At 41.9% G+C, this 26,238-nt stretch overlaps 2 protein-coding genes across 6 annotated transcripts in view; both read left to right on the top strand.

The window, feature by feature from the left end:
• The window catches only part of LIMA1 (LIM domain and actin binding 1), an 86,765-nt gene extending 69,491 nt beyond the window's left edge, over positions 1-17,274 (top strand). For 3 of the 4 annotated variants that reach the window (XM_059935876.1, XM_059935877.1, XM_059935879.1), the window contains 4 exons: positions 3,435-3,492; positions 5,029-5,141; positions 13,278-13,411; positions 14,915-17,274. In XM_059935876.1, coding sequence (XP_059791859.1) covers positions 3,435-3,492; positions 5,029-5,141; positions 13,278-13,411; positions 14,915-15,923 — 1,314 coding nt within the window. In that variant the 3' untranslated portion in view covers positions 15,924-17,274. The remainder of the gene's footprint in view (positions 1-3,434; positions 3,493-5,028; positions 5,142-13,277; positions 13,412-14,914) is intronic. The other variant, XM_059935878.1, reaches the window with a different exon arrangement.
• Positions 17,275-20,356: 3,082 nt separating this feature from the next.
• The window catches only part of CERS5 (ceramide synthase 5), a 35,233-nt gene continuing 29,351 nt past the window's right edge, over positions 20,357-26,238 (top strand). The window contains exon 1 of one of the 2 annotated variants that reach the window (XM_059935871.1): positions 20,357-20,701. In XM_059935871.1, coding sequence (XP_059791854.1) covers positions 20,505-20,701 — 197 coding nt within the window. In that variant the 5' untranslated portion in view covers positions 20,357-20,504. The remainder of the gene's footprint in view (positions 20,702-26,238) is intronic. The other variant, XM_059935870.1, reaches the window with a different exon arrangement.

Below are 26,238 nucleotides of genomic sequence, written 5' to 3'. Positions count from 1 at the left end.
AACTACTGAGCCTGTACTCTAGAGCTCACGAGCCACAACTACTGAGCCCCCCCATGCCACAACTATTGAAGCCTGCGTGCCTAGAGCCTGTGCTCTGCAACAAAGACAAGCCACCGTTGTGAGAAGCCGGCGCACCGCAACGAAGAGCAGCCCCTGTACACTGCAACTAGAGAAAGCCCGCATGCAACAACAAAGACCCAACGCAGCCAAAAATAAAATAAATAAATGTTAAAAAAAAAAAAGAAGGTAATACCTGAGCCAAGTCTTGAAGGATGTGTGGAAATAGGCCAAGTGAATAAGGGGAAAGTTGAGTAAAGAAAGAGAAGGGTATTCCAGGCAGACACAACAGAGGTTTGGAAACCAGAGAACCCAACCAAGATGACTTGGCTGGAGCATGAAGTACCTGTAGGCAATGGTAAGAGACAGGTGGAGGGAGAGGGCCAGGGTGGGTCTTGAAAAACCCTTAAGAGTATGATTGTAGTCCTGCGTCGGAGGAAAGCCATGGGAAGGTTTTAAACAAATCAGGTTTTATACATTTATGGTTAGATGGATGGCTTAGTTGGATTAAGTAACAATATATATGTCAGGTGAACTTACCATTTTCTCTGCCAATCCATTACCCAGTCTCGTTGGTCTTTCAGTCAATATGATAATCAAATGTTAAGTTAGATGAGGAGAAAGAGCTTTCAAGTCTATTACAGTGACTAATAGGAGTATAGTCATTGTTTCTGTTACACATATTAACACCCTTGAGGCCATTCTACAAAAGGTGAGGAGATAATTAAAATGGGTCAAGAGCAATAGTTCTCAAACTTATTTGATTATAACAGACTTTAAAATAGATATATTGACAGCATACCAACAGGAACTCATGAGATGTACTACACACTTGGACCAAAGTAGGCACACAGAAAAATAGTCTCATATTAATGGCTACAATATTTGACTCAAAGAACAGAACAGGAAAAAATTTAGGAACATTAAATCGCTTTATTTTACAAAACCATATCACAAATGTATTTTGAGATAATAAGACAAACTACGTGGCAGTAATGTGTTTCATAATCATAAAATAATCAAATTACATACATCCTTGCAACAGTGGGCTCAGGCATTATTTCCATGTCACATGTCCTATATCAAGTGAGTCCTCTAATTAAACTGCCTGGTTTTCCCATTTTTTAAGTGGGAGATTATGTCTTATGTATAAGTGATATGTTTGGAATTTTTCTTATATACTGTAAAAAAGACATTTAAGAGAAAAAACTATTCCCAGCATTGAAATCCTCCCATCTGTCCTTGGAGCATAATTTGAGAAATGATCATCCGGAAAATCATGCTTGGATTGTCCCTATATCTAATTTCATGTTTCCTTCTTGATTGTCTTCATATTGATTTGAACCTGGAACTCTGAGCTGAATTGGAGGATCAGAACATTTTAATTATAGCCTAAAAGGGTATCATTGCAGCTGAATCACAAATTGGGAAGTGGGTGGGGAAGAGAGGAGATAAAGATAGTACATAGTCTTCAAGTGTATACTGTAGGTTCATGAACCCTTGGCTGCCATAAAATTCATAAAATTTTTCAAAGCTTCAGCTATCCTTTTGGCTGTTTGCCTAGCTTTTGTTAGCCAATACCTAAGAACTATCTGAACTTCAGTTGTTACAAAAGGACATTAATGCCAGGGTAAACTTGCCTGAAATAGGATATTTTGTCAAGGTATTGTTCTTCCCTTTCTCCTCTTGTGAATGAATTTGTGCTTTTCTTTAATGAAATGTTTGAGCAAAATCTCACATGCTCTCTCCTGGCTATTCCTGCAGTGAAGTCATCTGGTTGGGCGTGTGCAATGATGTCATGATTGGCATTAAGTTTACCCTGCAGGTTCAAGGTGACTAAATTGGAGGTGAAAGAAGGACATCCTGGGATGGGTGCACCTCCTAATTTAGCAAGAATTGAAGAGCTTTTTATGGCCATGCACAACTTTCAGAAAATTTATTTCGTATCATTAAATGAAATAATGCATGTAAAGTGGTCATTCCAATACCTGGAACATAGTAAGCATTTAATAACTGTTAACTGTTATTATACTGGTTTGTTTTATACCATGTCAGAACTCCTGTAATGAACAGAGAATAAAGGGGAAAAAATGACCACGTTGCAGTCAGCCAACAACTTAATCTCCATTGTAAATTTATTCAGTACATTAGACATCCTGCTATAAACACTCAGCATCACCCATAAAATCCCTGACATCTGAATGAAAGAATATTCACGAGGAGTGCACATTGGGTCACCTCTTGACCCTTAATGATTTTTTTTTGGGGGGGGGGAATTCCTTCCTCATAACCTCACTAGAAGTTCTCTGCATTTCTTTCTTTCTTTTTTTTTTTTTTCTAATATTATTTATTTATTATTTATTTGGCTGCACTGAGTCTTAGTTGCAGCACGTGGGATCTTTGTTGCGGCATGTGGAGTCTTTCCGTTGCAGTGCGTGGGCTTCTTTAGTTGCGGCGCACAGGCTCTAGAGCACGCACGCTCAGTAGTTGGGGCGCACGGGCTTAGTTGCCCCGCGGCATGTGGGATCTTAGTTCCCTGACCAGGGATCGAACCCGCATCCCCTGCATCGGAAGGTGGATTCTTAATCACTGGACCAGCAGGGCAGTCCCGACCCTTCATGATTTTGAGTGTGGAGGAAGATACCAGGATGGCCTAGGGGCCAGTAGAAAGGAGAGAGAGCTGGTAGAGAGTACTTTTATTTAAATTTGATGCCAAATGGGGAAAATAATCACCTATACATAAGATTTGCCATCTTGTTAAACACTGCCATTTTGAGACTGGAACTAAAAAGGGAAACTAACCTTGAAGATAATACCAAAGGTTGGTTTTAGATAAATTTGTTTTATAGCTATCAGAAGGTCTTCTGTACCAGCAAGCTTGTTTCAGCAGAATGCATTTGGTTGGGAAATAAGGAGTTAGGAAAATAAAAGAATAGTTCCTATATGTAAAGACTTTATCTTGCCTTGGAGTGAGTTATAGTTATACGAGTTGTGGTTTGTGGTGAGGAGCTTTGCCCTCCCTGATAGAGGGTTTTGTTTTGTACCCTCCCCACTCCCCCTTTTTTTTTTTGAGAGTACAAAGATATGGTTTAGAACTTCTTTTATAAAGGAAGATAATGCACACTTTTGGCAGTTGCTTGCAGTCTGTTATTTGAGTTACTCTGTAATTGAGAGGCATGTTAATATCCTCGTAAAAGACATTTTGCTCCCTTTTGTTTAAATGCTCAGCTGTTCTGGGGGCCATTATTTCCCCCAGGCAGCCAGTGACTGACTGGAGTCAGCAGGTTTTAATGGCATTAATAGCAGTTTGCTCTTTTATTTTTAATGTGATTCTTAATCCACCCCCTACCCCCCCAACCCTGCCTTTCTTTTTCTAGGTTTCTGCATCTGAGAATAGCCTGGCAGCCCGTTCCGCCCCTGCTGAAGATGATTCCCGTAAGCTTTCATTCTTAGGTCTGGTGGAAGAGGGTCTTGTTCTCTAGCCCCTGTTTGGTTGGCGGGGGTGGTCCCCAGTTCTGTCAGTGCTGAGAATGTGTAACATATTAAACCCAGTAATGTAGCTGATCAGATCTTTCACTTGGTTTTAAGGACTGATGCTTGAGTACCCTTCACACATCCCATGCCTAAGAGAGAAGTTAAATTCAATGAAATATGATTAACTTGTGGCCAGCTGAATACTTTTGATGCTTCTCTCATTGAACTTATCCTGTCTTTTGTACCAAACCTTTTCAGGGTTAATGCTATAAAAACTATAATTTTGAAGTTTCATTTTAATAGAAGGTTGGCCAAGAAGGACTTTATTCATTTACAGGAATAAAGAATTGGTATTTGAGTAACCTTTAAAAAATATCTTTTTCTTATTTATCTAAATATGTGCTATAATCCTCCCTCTGGCTAGATTCTAGACATTTTCCTGTGGGTGCTGAATTTGATCACCTTTTCATCCTATTTTGGAATCATTTTGAGCCTCTCTTCTCCCAAAGACAAAAACCTTAGTTTTTAAATTTACTATGTCCACTTTTGATTCTGATGTTCAGTGTATTATTTTTTAAAATATATATGGATTTCTAGCTTCTCCTTAGGTTAATTAGTTTACTAGACATTGAAAACTCAGCAAGAAGTTGAAGTATCAGCCAAACAGATCTCTAGTAAACCCTGCCTTAAAATTTTAGAAACTTGCAGCTTGAATCCAAGAACATTCCTTTTGCAGTCATTTTGCTTGGACTAGAAATTTTTCTGAGTTTTGACTAGGTTTGCAAAACATTTTTTTGAAAAATAAGCCTTAATCTTTCAGTACTTTGTTGACATAACTCTAGATTTTAGGGATTCTTTTATGGTTCCTTAGCAACTATGTGAATGACTTCTCTGTGCCTCTTCTGAGTTTTCCATAAAACAAATATATTGGCAGGAAATTAACTTATGCAGGTGACACGTCAATGACTATGAAAAAAACTTTATGGAGTCTTTTTCCATAATCTTCATCCATGGATGTTCGCTATAGGACTGACCAAAAAGATGGTGTCAGATTATACACACTCATATACATGAGCACATCTTATGAAATTTCTCCCCTCACATTCCCCCATTTTCCCAAGTTCAGTTGAAACGCCCCAGAAGGAGTTGTTGGGATTACTAACTACCAAAAAGCCATCAAAGTCTATAAACAGCCTTAAAAAATGACAGATGCTACAGGGCAGAAGTTTCCTTATGTAGGGTGGTTTGGATTCCCGCTGCATGTGGCAAAGGGTGAGAAAGCCTCTGAGTTGACACCCTGACTTGTGAGAGAACAGAGAACGTAAGAGCATAGTTTTTAGCATTAGAATAATGCTTTTCTTCAACGGAAAAGCTATGTTTTTCCTGGTGTTGAAAGGACCTGTCCTTAGTGGAGGTGCCTAAAATTTGCTTTGGGGAGGAACCTTTTCTGAGCCTTCCCTTGAGATACTGTAAAATGTCTTCCTTTTGTAACTCAAGCAGGTAACTCCCAGGTTAAGAGTGAGTTCCAGCAGCCTGTGCATCCCAAGCCACTAAGTCCAGATGCCAGAGCCTCCGGCCTTTCTGAAAGTTCTCCTCCCAAAGCAGTGAAGGTATGATGGCAGTTTCTCTTGGAGCCTTGTAGACATTGGTTTACTAGTAGAGCTCATTGCATCTTTTATCTTTATGTTCATTATAACCTGTTTTTGCTTTCCTGGGGATGAAAATGCCAAATAAGGGCACACTTGAGCCAGTCACTTTCCCTGGAAATCTTGCTGCTTTTGCTCAGGTGTTTGAGCCAGGAGTGGGAAGCCTCACTGATACCGCTCCAGTCTGAAATCTGGAAAGCTCATGAAAGAAAACCCAAAGTTAAAGAAAATAACCTGACTTTTTTTCTTGTTAAGTCCAAATTCATAAATCTATGAATGGGTAAAAACCTATAAAAAGAGCAATATGAAAAATCCGTTAAAATCAGCCCATTGGATGGGAATGTGCAGCGTTAAAGATTTAGTGGCTCCCTGGTCTGAGGAACTTGACCATAACATGATTGGTGGTCAGCGCATTTAAAGAAAGAATGTGTGCATTCCAGTGGGGGTTGGCCAGTCCATTTGCTATAAAAATGGCCATTCAGATAACACTTACACTAGGTTATAATATTAGATGTTAAGGAATGTCCAAGATGTTTGTACCCTAGGAAAATTTTACTAGGCTACTCAATCTGTGGTCTCCTTTCATTCACTAATTTTTAAAAGCAGTATTTTCCCTTTCTATGAACAAGTAAATATTCCCATAAAAATAAACAAAGATAAAAAAAAAATCCAACACCTCTTTTAGGCTGCTCACCTAACTTGTTTTAATTGAATGCTTTGCTAATGCAGTGCTGATTTACCCACTTGGTTAATAACAAACATATCTTATACTTCTTTAGTGTCTTCCTCCTCTGGTGCTCTCTTAAGTAGCTGGGTTTTGTTTCAAAGGTTTTAACATTTGAGAGAAACTCAATAGGTAGAATTAGTTTTAAGGTGGTTTGTACTGCCTCAACCTCATGCACACATCTGCCATGTTTCTATCGCACAACTGTAGGCATGATTGGTCTCTTGATGAAAGTTCTAATGCACAGAAAGGATGGAGATACTCTGTAATGACCTAGATGGGAAAAGAATCTGAAAAAGAGTAGATATATGTATATGTATAACTGATTCACTTTGCTGTACAGCAGAAACTAACACAACATTGTAAATCAACTATACTCCAATAAAAATTAATTTAAAAAAAACAAAGAAAGGATGGAGGTTAAGACATAGGTGAGGGTTTGGAACAAAGGGAGGAAAGGGGAGAATCCAGGAAAGGGGAGGTCAGGGGAAGAAGGTAAACATGAAAATTTTAAAGGAAGCAGAGATGTAAGAGGGGAGTAAGGTTTATTGAAAGGAACAAAAAGTGAAGAAAGTAGCAAGAGAAAGCAAGTAAATGAGGGAGAAAGAACTGAGCTGCGTGATGGAATCTGCACATGTACTTAACATGACCCTCTCTTCTGGCCTCGAAGTTCTGCTCATGCTGGCATCAGCACTTTTTTTTTTCCAGTATCTGAAGTCCAACAAAGTAGCAAATGCCACGGGGTTAATTTCTTCTCCAGCAGCAACCCTGCCCAGATGTGAGTCCTTGGGTTGTGGTTCTGGATGAAGAACAGCTAACAAAGCTGACTTGGCCATGGATTCTGTGTGACTGAGGGACTAGGGAAATTCTGTGGCTGACCTAAGAACTAAAATCTGTTCTCAAGTATATTTGAATTCTCAGTCCAGTCTTGCTTCCCTCCCTCAACTGCTGGGCCAGATCTCCTGGTCCTGGGTTGGACCTTTGGGACTCCTCCTGACTCATACTCCAGGGTCTGAGCTGAGGAGCAGTGTGCGAAGGAATGCACCTCACTTAGGTCTTCCTGGCACACCAGGGAGAGGAGATGGAGGAAAAGCTCCCTCTGTACCTGCCCCAGATTCATGCCTGCCTCTTTGGCTCTGGTCACTCAGCAGTAGAATGCAGACAAGCCTGCTTGCACCAGACATACACCTCAGGTTTTGAACATTGTATAAAGACTGGGGTAAACTGGCCTCACTGCCTATGTTTGCCCATGGTCCAAAGCTCAAATGGTTATGGTGTACAGAGCTCGGGGTGGTACCCAATCACATCTCCACTTTATTTACAGGCCATTTATTTTCTCTTCCTCAAAGTTACTCTTTACATTCTGCAGGCAAGTATATAGATACTTTAGTGTTTATAGGAAGACCTACTGGCATAACTGGTCTTGTGGCTATAGACCATGCAACAGCAGTTGTTTCTCCAGTCTGGGAAATTATATACAGCTAAGAATAAACTTGTTCACTCAGAATAGATTTGTGGGTCCCACACATCCTGGTAAAACTGCTCCTTGGTGCCTGTGTGTTATTGAAAACAGGACATCTAAGGTAAAGACTCAATTCATTTCAAATTTTAGCTTAATAAAGTAAAAATACAGAAAACAAAAAAACACCCCTCAAATGATACTGGTCTTTAAAAGTAAGGATTTTATCTATTTTGAACACTGGCCAGATAATTCAGTTGATGAGACTTGGCACTAATGAAGTTGACGTTGCAGGTTCCTTCTCAAAATAGGTGTTCTGGATCTAGAGCTCAGTGGGCCCTGTCGGAAGGATCAGAACCTTTCAACTCAAGAGACCCAGAGATCTCTTAAGCTTTATGTCCTCCCATTTAAATAAGTTACTCCCTAAATGTTTCTGGGGGGAGGATAAGGAAGGAGATGTGACTGGCCCTGGGAACACCTACTGGTCTAGGATAGCCCTATCCCAGGTTCCTAGGCTGGTCCTGCTGATGGATGTTTAGAGAAAACATGGCAGCCTGCATGAGAGGCTGTACCCTCTGTGCCCTGTCCCTTCCTGCATGGACAGGGTAGGCAGTTTTATGCTATTTTGCAAATCTACCAGAATTATGCTAGAAGGGCATCTAGAATCTTTTCTCACTACCTACATCATTACTGCTTTCTCAGAGCACTAACCTTTCCTCTACATGTAGAGCAATCTGTTTAAGGTGTGAATATCTCCAAAATGCTTTCATAAAGAGTTTCACAGAAAGCTCGGGGAAGGGTTAAGGCTCTTCAGAGCCAGCCCAACCATTTACTATATGGTGAAGAATTTCAATTTAATTACCCAGATATTTTGTACAAATTGGAAGGAGGAAATGAAAGGCTTTTTATAGTGTTCTATCTGAGGAATGGAGGCCTGACTTCAATACAGATTTTTCTTTTGATTTCACTGTGTCTAAAGGCTAATTAGCTTCACCATTTATGGCCAGCTGCTACCTGCTCCCCTCCCACACACAGACATGTACCCCAACTGGAGCCTTCATTAGACTAAAAAATATATATGAGACAAGAGAGTGAAAGAATGTAGATGAAGTCGTAAAAATTTATTGTAAAAAAGCTTTAAGTAAATGCTGATCTACAGAAGGCCTGTAACATCCCTCAGATGGGAAAGACATGACAGTGTTTAGGGACATCAGTTATTTATATATTATCTCACTCATTCCTGAATATCCTGAAGATATTATCTGCATATTTTAATTTGAAACAAAGTGAAGACTGTGGTTTGTTCAAAATGCTGTGGTGAAATTATGTTCATTTGGGTTAGGTAGCATCTGCTCCCTTCCCCAAAGGGTTTCCTTTAGTTATGGAAATTTATTCCAGGACAATTGAGAAAATACTCTATTGGTTTGTGAGTCGGGAATTCTGAGTTTTAATCTTAATTCTTTTATTGACTGTGCAAACTTCTATAAGGCATCTGACATCCTGGTACCTTAGTTTCTACATTTGAAAAATGGTGAGGGAGGGGAGACGAAAAAACATCTTACTAACTGAAAAAATATATTGGAAAGATAAAAAATGCCTGACATTCTAGTATTGGCAGTGTTTTAAAGGTGGCTGTGCAAGTTCAGGCATTACATGATGGCCTGGGCGGGGTGTGGGCCAGGCCTACCATAACGGTAGAGGTTTGGGCACTGACTGTGCTTCCTGCTGTCTGAATAGACATGGGGGCGATTACAGAAAAGTGGCTGAGAGCCCAGGACAGAGGAAATAAAGGGAATGCACAGCCACAGTCACTCTGACTTGGCATATTACCATGTTGGGCTCCTCTTGTCTTTATGATGTTATAAGGGCCCTTGGGCAGCTGCCGCATCAACCTTCATTAAATAATATTGAAAGGGTGTATATAAAAAAGGAAGAGGAATAATGGGAATCTGGTAGGTCTGGCGAGGTAGAAGCTTGTGGTTAGTCAGATATTGGCGCTAGCAGTCCATTAATTTGATGTTAAGGAGAGGAATGCCTTTTCACTTGTTGTGGGTGAAGGCTCCATTCAAGAGGGAGCCACGGGGTGGGGGGGGGGGGCGGGGTCAGGTGTGGGAGGTAGAAAGACACTAAAGAATTGTTAATGAGACACTCCTTGGGTGAAGGCTATAAAAGCTCTCTTTTCTGAGCTGGTACTCTGATCTAGCCTCAGGTAGATGTGAGTGAGGCTGATTTTGCCACGATTAGCAGAGTTACTTGAAAGAGAAAGAAAATGTGGTCTTATTCTTGGATATGAGTCTGTAACTGAGTTTCAGCTCAGCTGCAGAAAAAAAAGCCCTCCAGGGCACACCAAATGCTGTGTATTCATTGAAGGTTCCTGTTTGTCTCTTCCAGCTTCTGCTTCCTGCTCCCGGTACCTAATTTCTGCTCCTGCCTTCCACTTTCCTCCTAATGTGAGCTCAACTTGCAGCTTTCTCTCAGGTTTTCCTTTCTATTCACTGGGCTGCACCCTTCTCCTACCGTGTGTTCTGTGTGTGTGTGTGTGTGTGTGTGTGTGTGTGTAACAGAGGCATGCTCTGTAGGCCTCCAGTCCCCTTTAGCAGAATAATACCCATTTCCTCCTCTACCATGGGAAATTTCTGTCTCCTGCTCTGTCTTTAGCGACCAGAATGAGCACTTATTCTCCTAAGTATTATAAATACAACATTCATCCTGCAACTGAAAAAGATTTTCAATCTGATAAGTAAATACATTTGTCCTATTAACTTTTACATTGTCTGAATTGTGATTTGTACAGCCGCTCTCCAATGGCTCCAATTGTACTATTATACCCAAATTTTATTCTGCCTTTTAATGTATTTCCTGCTTGCTAGACAAGGACCTAGTCCTTTTAGAGAAACCTAATTAAATTATGCAAGGACATCTCCACTTAGCTCCTATCTTGTTAGATGTGTCGATCCATATAAGAAAAAACAATTTCGGAATTCCTTGGCGGTCCAGTGGTTAGGACTCCAAACTCTCACTGCTGAGGGCCTGGGTTCAATCTCACAAGCCATGAGGTGTGGCCAAAGAAAAAAAAAAAAGCAAGAGAGAGAAAGAAAAAACAATTCTACAGTGAGGTCCTACTGCATAGCACAGGGAACTATGCTCAATATCCTGTAATAAACCATAATGGAAAAGAATATGAAAAAGACTATATATATGAAAAACTGAATCACTTTTCTGTACACCAGAAACCAACACAACATGGTAAATCAACTATACTTCAATAAAATAAATTTTAAGAAAAGAAAATGAAAAAACAATTCTGAGCTCCAAATAACGCCCTAATATCTGCCAGCAGCATTCAGTATAATAACATTTGATCATATTTAAATTCCTCCCTTATGCTTGGTAAACTTAAGTTGTAGCTGTGGTCTTTGATTCTTTTTTTCTTTTCGACTCTAACCCTAGGAATGGAGGGGCTGCTGTTCACACTCAGCCCTCCTTCTTCATTTTTAAATTCTTTGGTGCTATTTGGGAGCACTAATTTTATTAAACTCCCTTTTATAGATATTAACCTTTACTTCCATTTTATGCCCATTTTCTACTCTCATTTTCTGTCCAAATCTACTTGGAACACCATTCCTATTTTTGCTTTACTTCCTAGTGAATCATGTGGCAAGTGAACCAGCAGTCTGAATTTTTTTTATGGGTCTATTTTCGGATTTTTTAATCAAAATTCTGTCTTACCCATAAGCTGGTTTATCTTAGGCTTACCTTAACCATTCAGGCCCTGGGCTTTGGGACTAAATGGTATTATTTACCACCATACCGGTCTTGGCGGCAGAGGCCACCAAGGTGCCTGAAAGAGCTTCCAGGCCACCTTAACTAAAGCTGCTTCTGCATTTAGTGGTTGAGCTGTTTCTGTTGGGACAAGTCAAGAGTCACACACACCTAGGGACTTCTCACCCCCACCTCTAGTGGCCATGTAACTATTTTTTTTTTTGGCTGTGTTGGGTCTTTGTTTCTGTGCGAGGGCTTTCTCTAGCTGCGGTGAGCGGGGGGCCACTCTTCATCGCGGTGCGCGGGCCTCTCACTATCGCGGCCTCTCTTGTTGCGGAGCACAGGCTCCAGCCGCACAGGCTCAGCAATTGTGGCTCACAGGCCCAGTTGCTCCGTGGCATGTGGGATCCTCCCAGACCAGGGCTCGAACCCATGTCCCCTGCATTGGCAGGCAGACTCTCAACCACTGCACCACCAGGGAAGCCCTATTTCTTATCACGTAAAAGCTTATGGTTTTGGAATTCTAGGTTTCATCAGTGCTAATACAACCTACTTTATGTAGTTTAGGACTGAGTTTACCAGCAACAGCTGTGCTCACCCCGCCCCCGCCCATATTCCACACTTTACAAACAGTTCATGAATCCCCATTGTGACTCACCCGCCTACCCAATACATTAGTTTTATTCTCCATTTGGTGTTTTAAAAAGATTATAGAACCTATAGCTTTATTGGGCTATGCTTTCTTCTGGAATCCTAATAAAATAGTTTGTGTCTCTTTTAAAATGTTCCATTTATGTGTCAATTTTGCTTTATTTAAAAATGTTTTTTTCTTTTTTTTTTTTTATAAATTTATTTATTTATTTATTTTTGGCTGTGTTGGGTCTTCGTTTCTGTGCAAGGGCTTTCTCCAGTTGCGGTGAGCGGGGGCCACTCTTCATTGTGGTGCGCGGGCCTCTCACTGTCGTGGCCTCTCTTGTTGCGGAGCACAGGCTCCAGATGCGCAGGCCCAGCAGTTGTGGCTCACGGGCCTAGTTGCTCCGCGGCATGTGGGATCTTCCCAGACCAGGGCTCGAACCCGTGTCCCCTGCATTGGCAGGCAGACTCTCAACCACTGCACCACCAGGGAAGCCCTATTTCTTATCACGTAAAAGCTTATGGTTTTGGAATTCTAGGTTTCATCAGTGCTAATACAACCTACTTTATGTAGTTTAGGACTGAGTTTACCAGCAACAGCTGTGCTCACCCCGCCCATATTCCACACTTTACAAACAGTTCATGAATCCCCATTGTGACTCACCCGCCTACCCAATACATTAGTTTTATTCTCCATTTGGTGTTTTAAAAAGATTATAGAACCTATAGCTTTATTGGGCTATGCTTTCTTCTGGAATCCTAATAAAATAGTTTGTGTCTCTTTTAAAATGTTCCATTTATGTGTCAATTTTGCTTTATTTAAAAATGTTATGTCTAGTGGATTGAGCAGTCAAGATTATATGCAGAGGGGACTGAGAGATGCTTTATCAAAGTGTCTTTTCCGAATATTAAAGAAAATGTCTCTATGTGTATAACTGAGTCACTTTGCTGTACAGCAGAGATGGGCACAACATGGTAAATCAACTCGACTTCAATAAAATAAATAAATAAATAAAGATGTTTAAAGTCTTTTCCTACTTCCCAAAGCCAAATGCTTTCTCTCCTTGAAAGTTACCCCCTTCAGAATCTGGTCTTTAAAAAGTCTGTTCTGCTTCTTATTTGGCACTTGGATCAAACCATCAAACTTCTTTCTTCTGTATGTGTATTTTCTCCTCATTTCCTGTGCGTGGAATCATTTTGTGTGTGTGCGTGTGTGTGTGTGTGTGTGTGTGTGTGTGTGGTGGTTTGTCTAAGCCTTTCTCTGCAGTCCAGCCCTAGCTCCACCCATCCTCAGTGGCTGCTGCACTTATGGCAGCCAGACAATCTGGGTAAGGAATTCAGGAGAGCCTCTTGGCTTAAGAGAGTCAACCGATAGAATTGCAGTTGGCTTAGTGTTCCTCTGAGAATTGACAGACCAGGTAAGGGAGCCCTTAGATAACAAAGTAAATCCCGGGGCCCACTTCAGCAGAGTACTAACTCATCGCTGCCTTTGCTAGCTAAAGTTGTCCTTTTCTTTTCCTAGAAGTTTCAGGCACCTGCAAGAGAGACCTGCGTGGAATGTCAGAAAACAGTCTACTCGATGGAGCGTCTCTTGGCCAACAAGCAGGTGTTTCACATCAGCTGCTTCCGTTGTTCCTATTGCAACAACAAACTTAGGTAAGCCAGACCAAAACAAGCCATCTCTCTGTGTGGTTGGACCTCCAGAGGGAGTCTTTGGTTTTTAGAACACTGGTACTAAAATCTGTGTTGCTAATAGTGTGTGCTGTTGAGGGCCTCTGAAGAAAGTAAAAAGTACCATTTAATGACAGGCATTTTATATCAAATGATAATGGTGTTTAGAACTTCTTGGTACTCTCACATGTTAATTTACATGTTAGGACTGAAGCTTAAATCATCTAAGTTGCAGGTAACTGCCCCTGTGACCTAATTTAGTAGAATGTCTTCCCTTGGTATCATAGAATCATACAGTTAAGAAATCCCAAGAGGATACTTGTTGAAGCCCTTGAAATTATCCCAAACACTATGTATATGGTAAAAAGAGCAATAATAATAGATCCTGAAGGGCATATATTTTTCTGTATATTGCTTCATTTTATTTTCTGAGAAAATAATTATGTATCATTTCTTCCAAGTTACTCAAAGTATGGATATAAATGTGGCAAATTGGGGAAACATTCCGTATTAACTCATTTTAACCATAGAACCTTGGAGGAGGAAGTAACTAGGATGTCATTTCCTCCAGCCTTCCTTCCAGAGCAAGCACCCTTTCCAGCATACTGTTGAAAGATGTCCTGGCACCCGCGTGGCACTTCTGCGGGGGTTAATACCCCACTACAGCTAGTTCCAGTGTTAGCGCTAGCTTGAAAACTTTCCCTTCTGTTGAGCCAAAATGTGCCTCTGTAACTTCCACACAGTGGTTCTTTTTCTGCCCACTGTATTTTTTTCTCCAGAGCACATTTTTCTAAATTTTTGAATTTTTATATTTCTTCTGTGGAAATGCTGTTGTTTTTATACCCCCCTTTAAAATGTGTTACCCTGTGAGAGACACCAGATGTCCTAAAGGCCTGTCCAGCACTCCTGTTAGGGTAGACCGACTTCCGGCTACTGCTCACCGTTCTCCTATTAACCATAGCTTTCCTTTATTTAGTCATTGACATCTACTCAGTGCCAAGCGTTGGCAGAGCATTATACCCATTCCGGTAAAAACATGCTTTTAAATTATAACACGATTGGGAAACTAGGAGGGAGAAGACGCAACTTTTTACAAAGGAATATCATTAAACATAGTTATAGGTTAGAAATACTTAGGAAATATATGAATGATCAGAGCTAGGTGGGATTACCTAGGGAAGACTTCCTGGAAGAAGTAACTTTTTCAACAGTTTTGACAGAGGGGAGTGAAATCACTTGAAAATGGGAGCATGTACCAGGTGGAAGAATGTCTTGTGAAGGTTCAGACCTAGAATTGAGCATGTTTTTTATAAGGATAATAAAACAAATGTACTTAAAAGGACATCCTCAGTGACTGATGTGCTTTTAAAGGTATTTTTTTCACTTAGCATTTTCTGAAAATACTGGAGTTGCCAGGTTTCAGCCTACTGGTGTAAATAAGAGTATACAGATTTGTTAACTTTATGCTCTTTTTTTTAAAAACAACAGTCTAGGAACATATGCCTCTTTACATGGGAGAATCTATTGCAAGCCTCACTTCAATCAACTCTTTAAATCTAAAGGCAACTATGATGAAGGCTTTGGACACAGACCACACAAGGATCTGTGGGCAAGCAAAAATGAAAACGAAGAGACATTGGAGAGACCAGCCCAGCTTCCAAATGCAGGGGAGACCCCTCAGAGCCCAGGGGTAGAAGATGCCCCCATTGCTAAGGTTGGTGTGCTGACTGCAAGTATGGAAGCCAAGGCCTCGTCCCCGCTGGAGAAAGAAGACAAGCCAGCTGAAACCAAGAAGTTGAGGATTGCCTGGCCACCCCCTACTGAACTTGGCAGTTCAGGAAGTGCCTTGGAGGAAGGGATCAAAGTATCGAAGCCTAAATGGCCTCCTGAGGATGAAATCAGCAAGCCTGAAGCTCCTGAGGATGTAGATCTGGATCTGAAGAAGCTAAGACGAACTTCTTCACTGAAGGAGAGAAGCCGCCCATTCACTGTAGCAGCTTCATTTCGAACCTCTTCAGTCAAGAGCCCCAAAACCTTGTCCCCACCTATCAGGAAAGGCTGGAGCATGTCAGAGCAGAGTGAGGAGTTTGGAGGAGGTGTAGTAGCAGAAAGGAAACAAATGGAAAATGCCAACGCCTCCGAGAAGAATGAGAGTGTGGAAAAAACAACCTGGCCAAACAAGGGATCTAGAGGAGAAGAGGCAGGAAGGAGAAGTAAGGAAGTTCACAGTTTTGAGATGGGGAGTGAAAATCTTATAGAAAATGGTGCAAACTTAGATGAAGGTGATAGAAACCTTCTCACACAGCAGTCTTCACTAGAACCCAAGTCTAAAAATTGGTCTAGCTTTGCAGACAACACCTCCACTAAAGAATTCACTACTCAGAATCAGAAATCCCAGGATGTGGGATTCTGGGAGGGAGAAGTAGTCAAAGAGCTCTCTGTGGAGGAACAGATAAAGAGAAATCGGTACTATGATGAGGATGAAGATGAGGAATAACAAATTGCAATGATGCTGGGCCTTAAATTTATGTTAGTGTTAGTGAGCCACTGCCCTTTATCAAAGTGATGCACAAAACAGCTGTCTTAGCATGAGCTGTAATTTATGTGGAAGTAACTTTGGAAAAGAGTTCTTGCTTCAAAAAAATCCCATACTGTGCAGCTTAAGTGAACCAATTCTAAATGCTAGATAACATTACTTAAATCCTCTCTTTTAGCAATGATGATATACACAACTGCTTTAAGGTCTTTTGGGGGTTGGGAGTGTGTGTGTGTGTGTGTGTGTGTGTATGGGGGGCGGATATTCCAGCTGATATGGTCCAGCTTCCATTGTACTCCCAAAAGACAATATGGTAATGGAGAGATGATTAGTAGTACATTGTTACACTAAAAATTCAATTGTGGAATTAGGAAACATGCAGAAGGGATTTAGGGGCCTAAACATTGTGACCGAATGCACTTTAGTATAAAGGGCACAGTTTGTATATTTTTACATGAATACCAATTTATTGTTTAGTATTCCTCTGTTAAGAGATCAAATATTTAGTCTTTTAAAAAAAAATTTAGGTTAATTTTCTTACTCTGATATATATGGGGAATTTATTGCTTGCTCCAATATATATGGGGAATTTATTGCATCCTGCTTTCTAAACCACATCCTGAACTGGATTATTGAGATATAGCATAACCATCTTTTTGGAGCACCTTTTGAGCACCCTTAGTGCTTGGAGAGATTCATTGTGTCCCAAATAAGCTATGGTATTTGCCAATGAGTTTGACTACACCCCCAAGTGATTACTTTCTTCTCTGGTGGTATCTGTGCTTCTCATAATTTACTGTAAGCTGCAATATTTTTATAAGATCTTTTGTATTGCTGTTTGCCATGTTGCATATTAGAGCAAAGTGATGAGTTTAAAGGAGGAATAACAGAAAAAAAAAAAATGCCTTAAACCACTTGAGCTCAGATCCCCAAACCCTATATTCTACTTCTGATATCCCCTTTCTGGGACACTAGTTTTTTAATACTTATAAGCTCTGAAATGTATTGATTTTTATGGCAGACAGTATTCCTAGGGTGCAATTAAACCAGTTTTAGGCCTTTTTTGGGAGATGGTTTTCTAGTATTAAGGTTTTTGGAACAATATAAACTTGAGTACATTTGTTGTACATAATTGATATTCCAAATTGTATGTTGGGGGAGAGAGGTGTTTTAAGGTATAGGCTTTTCTTTATACTGCATTTTTAGAAATTTAGCTCTGATATTTTTTAGAGATGTAAAATATTCTGCTTTCTTACAGTCTTGCTTACTCTGAAAAATTTTTATTCAATAAAGCTTTTAATTTACACTTGAACTTTTCAATGTTCCTTTTCCATTATTATTTTACATTGTTACAGTCTCTCAGGACCTGCTTTTACCTTAGCAGTTTGGGTAGAAAAGGCAGATGGGTCTGATGGGTATCAATTGAAGAGACATGCAATGTATACCTCTCACCACTAGGTGGTGGTGTTGGGCTGATCTTAGGCTTTCATCCTCCTAGAAAACAAATTTTTCTTGAAAATTGAAAGCAACTTGGCAAGAGAATTATTGTGTACATTCAAAATGAGCTGTTTGTTTTACCAATTCAAAATGCAGTGGTGGTTTTTTATTGTTAATTGTACTCCGCATTTAATAATTTACCTTACAAGTATACCTAAATGCTAAATGGAATTTCCAAACGCCTCTGCTGAAAATGGACTTGTTTTCTACCCTGGGCAGAGGCATAGTTGGTTGTTTGATTTCCTTGCTTGCAGAGGCAACTGCCCCAATTAAGGTACCTTTTTTAATGGGAGTGTAGATTTCCTTGGAGATAGAAATACTTTTTGAGTCATCTGTTAACATTTTCCAGGGTCACTGGGTGTTCCAACATCTTGCCTGGTCTTCTAAGTGCATGTCCGGGTACTACTATCTGCTCTTGGCCCCAACACAGGCTGAAGTCATTCAGAAAGCCCTGTTCACTGAACAGTTAATCCAGAAGTTCCTGCTGACATTTATAAACTATCCAATCTTGGCTTGAGTTTAGCTATCTTTACTCTGTGACTCACTGCTTGCTGCTCTAACCCATCCACATTGTACTCCCTGTATCTACTAACCTTATACAAAAAGTCTGAGTGCCTATGGCTGGCATTAATGGGTATCAGTTGAGTATGTCACCATATATCAGGTACTTGGGGGCTGAGATTACCCTTGGAAGAACTCCTTTCTGTGCCTTTCAAGGGCTAAGATAGACATAGGTACAGACAGTAGAGACAAGAATTAGCTCCATAGTCAATATAATAAAAGGATATTCTTATCAAGAGAATGACCAGATAACACTAAACATTCTTAGAAAACAAAAGAACCTACAGCCAAATAAAAAGTGCTTATCATTTATTCTCTCAGCTCTCTAAATGAACGCAACTTGTTGGACTATGTCAATGTTGACAATAAGATGATGTGAATTTTTCTGTTGGTAAAGCAGGAAAAGGGGCCAGCTTGGGACTTGAGATGGTTAAGGAGACTCTGTCCATGACTGCTACAGGGGCCAACTTAGTTCTTTTACCAGCTTGCTGGTCAGATCACTCCTGGCCAAAGTGAAACCTGTACTAAATTTGCTTTCATTACATATTTTGTCAGCAATATGTTTTCTAACAGTCAAGAGGTTGAGAAATGGTACACATGTGTTTTTCTGGGAATAGATCTTGAGACCAAGATCATTGTGTGTTGGCCTCTGCATGCTAAGTTAGCATGTTCTTTGTTCCTTGGGGCGCTGCTTTGAATTCCCATGGGATCAGAGAGAGAGAGATTACTTCTTTTATTTATTTATTTATTTAGGCCACACCACACGGCATGTGGGATCTTAGTTCCCCAACCAGGGATCGAATCCATGCCCCCTGCAGTGGGGGCATGGAGTCTTAACCACTGGACCACCAGGGAAGTCCTGTGAGTTTACTTCTTTTAAAACGTATCTTGAACATAGGGTAGTTACCATTAAGCTATTTCTGGGTTTGGACGAAAATGGCTTCAGGCAGTGTGGTTCTCAGACCAGCAGCAGTGGCATGACCTCTGAGTTTGTTAGAAATGAGAAATGCACATTCATGGGCCTACCCTGAACCTCCTGAATCAGAATCTCTTTGGATGGAGCCCAGAAAACTTTTAGCAAACCCTCCATGTGGGAGATGAGAGAAGCTAATGTCTGAGCTGTGGCACACTAAGGTTTGAGAACCACTGAACTAAAGCAGACCTTCTAGTCTACTCCTTAAGGTGGCTCCTTTCTTTTTCTCTTCTTTCTCTACCTTTGAAATTTTTATCTTCTGCTGCAAGCATGCCTACTAGTATAAAGATACTCTGTCCTTGGACAAGATTAGTTCTTTAATCTTTTTTCAGATCATTCTAGGTAGCCTGTGGTAATTAACCTTGTAGCCAGGTTTGAACGGTTGGCACCCAGGGTTCAGCATTCTCCAGCAGTTGAGGGACAATTTAGAATTCAATGTTTTGAAGGTTTCTTGTCTATGGCTCCCCTCCCTGTTTATGTAGATCCACAAAAGAGTTCAATGTTCAATGTGGAAATCTAAAATTAAGGAGCTTTATAGGATAAAGCCTCAGGGTTCTGGAATCTAAAGACTTTCTAGTTCAGAAGCTCAGCTCTACCACTTGTTTATATAGCCTCGGGCAAGCTGCTCTCTGGACCTCAGTTAACTCATCCATAAAATAGTAAATAAAACACCTACTTCATAGAATGAGGAAGTTAAATAATGTGTGTAAATGTTCAGTGCAGTACCTGGCATATAGTAAACCTCATTAAACATTGGCCATCATCTACTTTTCTTTTTCCTTTATATTTTCCTTTGGATATCTTCCATTTCCTTTTCCCCATGAGAAGAATAAAAGGATTTTTAAAAGTCCATTTTGAGGGATATACAAGGACAGGGGGTTGAGATCGTGGAGGGGCACGAAGAGAGAAAAAGGGTGGGGAGCAAAAAGAACGCTGCTAGTAGGCGGGACCATTTGAGATGGCGATAAACCCTAGTGAGAGATGGGGGCTGTGAGGGAGCGGGGAGAGAGAGAGCGAGAGAGAGGTATGGCCTTCCAGGGAGCAGGAACAGCTTAAGCTGGCTGGACTGAGAAGAATGTCCCCATAAGGGAGCTATGCCTGAAATAAGGGGTGTAGCCGTAGCTGGACGGGAGAGTGAGGGAGGAGGAAAATCTTGGCCGAAACCGGTAGCAAAAAGGGGCGGCACAAGCGTTGACTGGCTGTGCGGGGTGGGACCAGGGCTGGGTGGAGGCGGGGCGGGAAAAGGAGGGGCGTGGCCGGGGTCGGAGGGCGGAGTCCCGAGGAGAGACGACCGGGGAGGCTGCGGTGAGGGAGGTGGGCGGGGAGGCGGGATGGGCGGTGAAGAAGCCCGGCCCCGCAGAGGAGGCGGGCTGAGACGTGACGGGGACAAGAAGGGGCCGGAAGGGGGTGGCCGCCGGTCCGGCCCCGCCCCGGGGCCGCCTCCCCGCGGGTTCCGTTGGCCGTGGCGGCAGCTGAAGCTGTGGCGGCGGTGGCCGCGGGGTGGGCGTAAGATGGCGACAACGGCGGCGGGAGCCCTGGGCCTGCTGTGGGGCTGGCTGTGGAGCGAGCGCTTCTGGCTGCCCCAGAACGTGAGCTGGGCCGACCTCGAGGGGCCAGGCGACGGCTACGGCTACCCGCGGGCCCGGCACATCCTCTCGGTGTTCCCGCTGGCGGCGGGCGTGTTCTCCGTGAGGCTGCTCTTCGAGCGGTGAGAGCCCGCGGGCGAGCCGCGCGAAGGGCTGTGGGCGCGGGCTGGTGAAGCCGGCCCGGGGGGAGAGGCGGAGGTCGAGGACCGGAAGACGAACTGCAGGGGAAGCCCGGAAGCAGGGGGCTGGGAGAGCCTGGGCCGCGCGCGGGATGCTCCGAGGGTGGCCGAGGTGGTCGTGGAGCCTAGGTAAAGACAGGGAGTTTGGGACTCGGACATTGAAAGAGTGAGAGTCGAAGGGGACACTGGACCCATTCAATTTGAGAGCCCGGGGTGGGTGTCTCATAGGCCTCTCCCCAACCTCCAAGGATTCTGCAGACCAAGAAACAGGTTGAGTGTGAGCTGCGACCGAGAACCCGAGGCGGGAATCAAGAAAGGGCTGCCAGAACCAGAACTAGTTGGGGGCATGGAAGCTGAAGGGTCGGCGCAAGAGCCAGACGTTCCAAGCCGAAGGAATGGGTTCATGGGAAGATAAGATTTGTGAGGGCACTTTAGTTCCAGAGAGTTGAGGGGCACAGGATTAGTTAGGCCCTAAGCCTTGGTTCGTCACACCGCATGGACGCGCGCGCGCGCGCGCGCGTGTGTGTGTGTGTTTCAATAAAATTCTGCCAGAGCCCGAAAGAGAGTAGAAACCTGGTAGGGATAGGGTGTGGTGGAGCCTGAGGCTTCCAGAGTATGGAAAGGTGTCAAATTAGTTGCAGAACAGGCCTTGGAGGCCTGAAATGGAAGGAGGAGTGGTCATGTTGAAAGGATGGAGAGCCTTAAGGCGTATGAGACAACAGCTGTATTGAGACAACAGCTGTATTGAGCCAGCTTCTAAGTGACCATGTGTTCTTGACAAAAAGTGTTTTCACTTTTCATTGAGTGAGCGGCTCCTGTCTGCTGTCTAAGATAAAGATATTCATTGAGGACTTGTGGTGGTGATTTTACAATGTGGACTTATAGCTGTGAGTGATTTTGATCGAGTCTACTCATACCCTGGGAAAGGTGACTTCTTTCTGCATAGGTCTCAGGTAATGAGGATGGCACTTTGACGTCTTTTGTTCCTTTGGCCTATAGAGCAGGAATGCCCTTTCCAGGACGGGACTATATTGCAGATAGACTACTCTGTTACTGTCTGAAAATCTAATATTATCTGTTTTGGATTACTTCTTTGATTTGCCTACTACTTCTGACACAGAAATCTTTCAAAATATATGTTATATGTTTCCCACCATTCATCCATTATTTAACAGTGTTTATGTATTGTCGTCAAAGTGCTGTGCCAGAAGTTTAAGTATAGTCATTGTATTAAGTATTCCTGGGGTGGAGGCACAAACCGCTTGTCCCTCTTAGGAGTAACCTAGGTCCAGGTACTCTCCACCTTCGCATCTGTATATGAGAGCTAAAAAAAAGAGAAAGACAGTATAATGACTGAAAAGGAAAATACACAATTCAGGAGAGAAAAAAAAAGTTCATTGTCCTAGGAAAAGATTCTCTGCTTTTCATATAAATATATACTAATATGGAAATTTCCCCAAGTTAGTGGTAAGAGGAACTAGCTTGTTGCTTCTAAACACTCATTTTATATAAGCTTGCATGTATATATATATCTTCAGATTTCCCAGGAGTGCCCCCAGGTGACTGTGAAGACAGACATATCCCCTGGCACAGCCACTGGAAAGGATCCTTTTTACCTGTGGGAATTCTATCTGAATGTTTCTGTGGTGCTCCAGTGTCAGGGGAGAAGGGGTGGATGGGAATACTGATGTGAAAGCATTCTAGCATGATATTCCTTGGCTAGTAAGGACAGGTACCTTGTTCATGTCATGTTTGACCTTAGGAAAGTTTAAGCCTAGAAGCAGTCTTGCTACTTTGATTTCTCTTTAAGACCTACCACTTTAGTTAGCAATAGAAATTACAGCTGGATTACGAGTTCTTCTCTTACTGTGCTGGACTTCCGTAAAGGTAATGGAAGCCACTTTTAGAGTATAGAAAAAGATATATCAGAAATATTGGTTCAGTTATTCTCTTTCCTACATTTTCTCCTTTCTCAAATCCTAACTACTTAGTTTCTAAAAGTGATTCATATAATAATCATAAACTGTTAAGAGCTAGAACTCCAACCTCCATTTATATAAATAGTAAACTAAGGCTTAGAAACATTTTGCAGCTTTTCAGAGGCTGCATACTCACCTGGGGGAGGAGGTAGAACCAAGATCCAGAGTGTTTTCCCCAGCCCCATTCTCTTTCCACTGTATGATGTGGACACTTTTCATATTCCTTAAAACCCCCTTTCAAGAGTTAAGATTTAACCTGCCATTCCTACTATTCTAGGATTTGGAGAACAAATCCATGTACATCTTATTCTTGGTTATTTAATGTAATGTATTTGACCTGAAATTTGCATTTTTTGTTTCAAATTGTTCTGCATATATTAATGTCTTACACTATGCCCTTTGATAAATTATCTCTGTGTTGTTTTAAGAATATCCTAAAGAAAAAATAGAGAGTTTACAGTTTATCCTTACTTTCTCTTTCTTCTCATCAACCACACCAAGCATTTGTTTATTTTATTATTATTATTTTATAATTTTATTTATTTATTTATTTATGGCTGCGTTGGGTCTTCCTTGATGCGTGCAGGCTTCCTCTAGTTGCGGTGAGCGGGGGCTACTCTTGGTTGGGGTGCGCTGACTTCTCAATGCGGTGGCTTCTCGTTGCGGAGCACGGGCTCTAGGCGTGCGGGCTTCGGTAGTTGTGGCACGTGGGCTCAGTAGTTGTGGCTTGAGGGCTCTAGAGCGCAGGCTCAGTAGTTGTGGCTCACGGGCTTAGTTGCTCCGTGGCATGTGGGAGCTTCCTGGGCCAGGGCTTAAACCCGTGTCCCCTGCATTGGCAGGCGGATTCTTAACCACTGCGCCACCAGGGAAGTCCCCATTTTATTCTTTAAGTTCCCACATTCCCTGGAGAACTGTAGCCTCATCTGATAGGGACGATTTGAAAAGCCACCTGACCATATATTAATGTGTCTAGCTATTTCGCTAAAGAACTGCATATAGGAGATTATTACTTACTGAAGAATAGAGGCTTTTTCCTTTGTGGGACTCTGCTAAGTGGTTGCATTATGGTGGCCTGCACCTTGCAAAATACCTTAGATGTGGCATGTGGTCAGTAAATTATGATTGAATGTTTGAGAAGGGTCCACCCTCGTCTACTCAGATGCCCAGAGGAGTAACCGGAATCTAGATCTTCAACATGAAATAGATGTTTGGCTTGACTGAGAGACAAAACTATAATTCCTTTGTTTCTGTTAAATTTCACCATACTATATTTGCATGCTGTGCACCTTTCTGCAGTTTCTTTTTCTTTTTCCCCACCCCCCATGCACACACTCATGCTACCCTATACCCTATCAAAAGAGAGATAAGAAACTCTTTCACCTGTTCTTGAAAACTTCTTTTAGGGCTTCCCTGGTGGCGCAGTGGTTAGGAATCCGCCTGCCAATGCAGGGGACACGGGTTCGTGCCCCGGTCCGGGAAGATCCCACATGCCGCGGAGCGGCTAGGCCCGTGGGCCACAACTACTGAGCCTGTGCGTCTGGAGCCTGTGCTCTGCAACGGGAGAGGCCGCGACAGTGAGAGGCCCGCGCACCGCGATGAAGAGTGGCCCCCGCTCACCACAACTGGAGAAAGCCCTTGCACAGAAACTAAGACCCAACACATCCAAAAATAAATAAATAAATAAATTTATAAAAAATTAAAAAATAAAAAAAAAACTTCTTTTAATATTACACTGATGATTGAGACCTGAGGGAATGAATAGTCCAAGCTAGGTCTGCCGTGTCTTACTTAAATTGGATCTTAAAGATAAAATTGTTTGAAATTTAATATCTAGTCCCTGAGCACTTATTCCTTGGGATCAAGTATGAGCTTGAGACTTAATATTGATATCATCAGAGCTACATAGGCTCATTTATTTTGAATATGGTATTGCAATAGGAGCTTTATGTTGCCAGGAGAAAATTGTTTTGTGAATTATACAGGAGATAGATTAGTGCTCTCCTTGCTGCTCATTCATTATTCCAGTCCCCTCTTCTCTCCTGTTACTTCCAAGGCAACCTCACTGGCATGTCTAAGGAACTTTCTCAATACCATTCTCTGGCACAGGGGACTAACAGACTCACTTACTGGCCTATCTTGTAACTAGAAACAAGAGCAGTGACTCATTTTTTTGTGCACATTTCTTAACCACTCATTTCATCTTCCTCTTGTAAACCTTGCTACCTCTGCTGCATGCTGCCTTTTTTTTTTTTTTTCCTGTTCTTCCCCACTTCTGCCAAGTGGAGGAAGAAGAACCTTTTTCCTCTTCCTGACAGACCTGCTGCCTTCCTTCTAGGTCCATGTCATGTCACAACATTGTGACCCAGTTATTAGTAGGTCCTCCAGACTGGAGAGGGGCATTGGGAGGAATGGACATAGCTGCTGACTAGGTTGTAAGGGAGATTGCCCATTCCACTACATCCTTGAAGGTATTCTGTTGGGCCTTATTGAATTGTAAATCACAGAATTAAGTCAGGTTTGCAGATCCAGCAGAGTGAGATTGAAAAAGATGGTCACATGGCTCTGCCCTTATCTAAGAACCCACCTCTTACTAAGCTCCAGATGATCAGAAGCCTCATGTGTCCCTCCTCTCTCCTGGAAAAATTTCCCCAGCCCTTTCTGTGCAGTGGGTGTTGATGCTCTGCAGACAACCCTGAATACTGTCATGACTGAGGTCAGGTTCCTGGCTTACCCCTGGAGACAATATATTTCTCACAGAAAAGAAACATGTCAGATATTTTTGCTTTAGCCACTTCCTGATTCAGAAAACTAGGGTCTCCTAGCTGGGTAAAGAGGAAATTAATGGGGAGAAAAGGAGGCATCAAGTGAACTCTGTACCCTCCTTATAGAGTGGGGAGGGGGAGATGTACCTATTTTGGCTTCCTCACCAGAGGTAGTTTTAGGCAGATAAAGCTGCTTTCTAAAGAATTCACTGAGTTATGGGCTCTTTGTGGTCGAATCCACTCCTACTTTATCTTTGGGGAAGTTAATTGAGGTGTTGCTGCAAAAGGAGTTAACCATAGTCACTTCTAACTAAAAAAAAAATCTGAAACTAGTTTTCCTAGATGCAAAGGCAGTTTTCCTAGATGTGAATTCTCTCTGAATTATCTAGTACTGTGGTTTCCAGTATAGGAACCACTAGCTAGTACAGTAGCTACTAGCTTTTGGGGATTTCAACTGTGACTGGTCAGCATTGAGATGTGTTCTAAGTGTAGAATACACACCGGATTTTGAAGACTTAATGCAGGAAAAAAAATGTAAACTATCTCAATTTTTAACATTGATTACATATTGACATGATACTTTTTGGATATATCGGGTTAAATAAAGTATATTATCAAAATTAATTTCACCTGTTTCTTTTTTACTTTTTTTAAAGTGCCTATCAGAAAATTTAAAATTACATATGTGGCTCACATTATTTCTATTGAGCGGTGCTGATGATAGTGATTCAAATAAGTA

This window comes from Balaenoptera ricei, chromosome 10, assembly GCF_028023285.1.
Source record: "Balaenoptera ricei isolate mBalRic1 chromosome 10, mBalRic1.hap2, whole genome shotgun sequence".
Lineage (NCBI taxonomy): Eukaryota > Metazoa > Chordata > Mammalia > Artiodactyla > Balaenopteridae > Balaenoptera > Balaenoptera ricei.
Note: the sequence above shows the minus strand (reverse complement) of the source record. Positions and strands in the feature narration are given on the sequence as shown.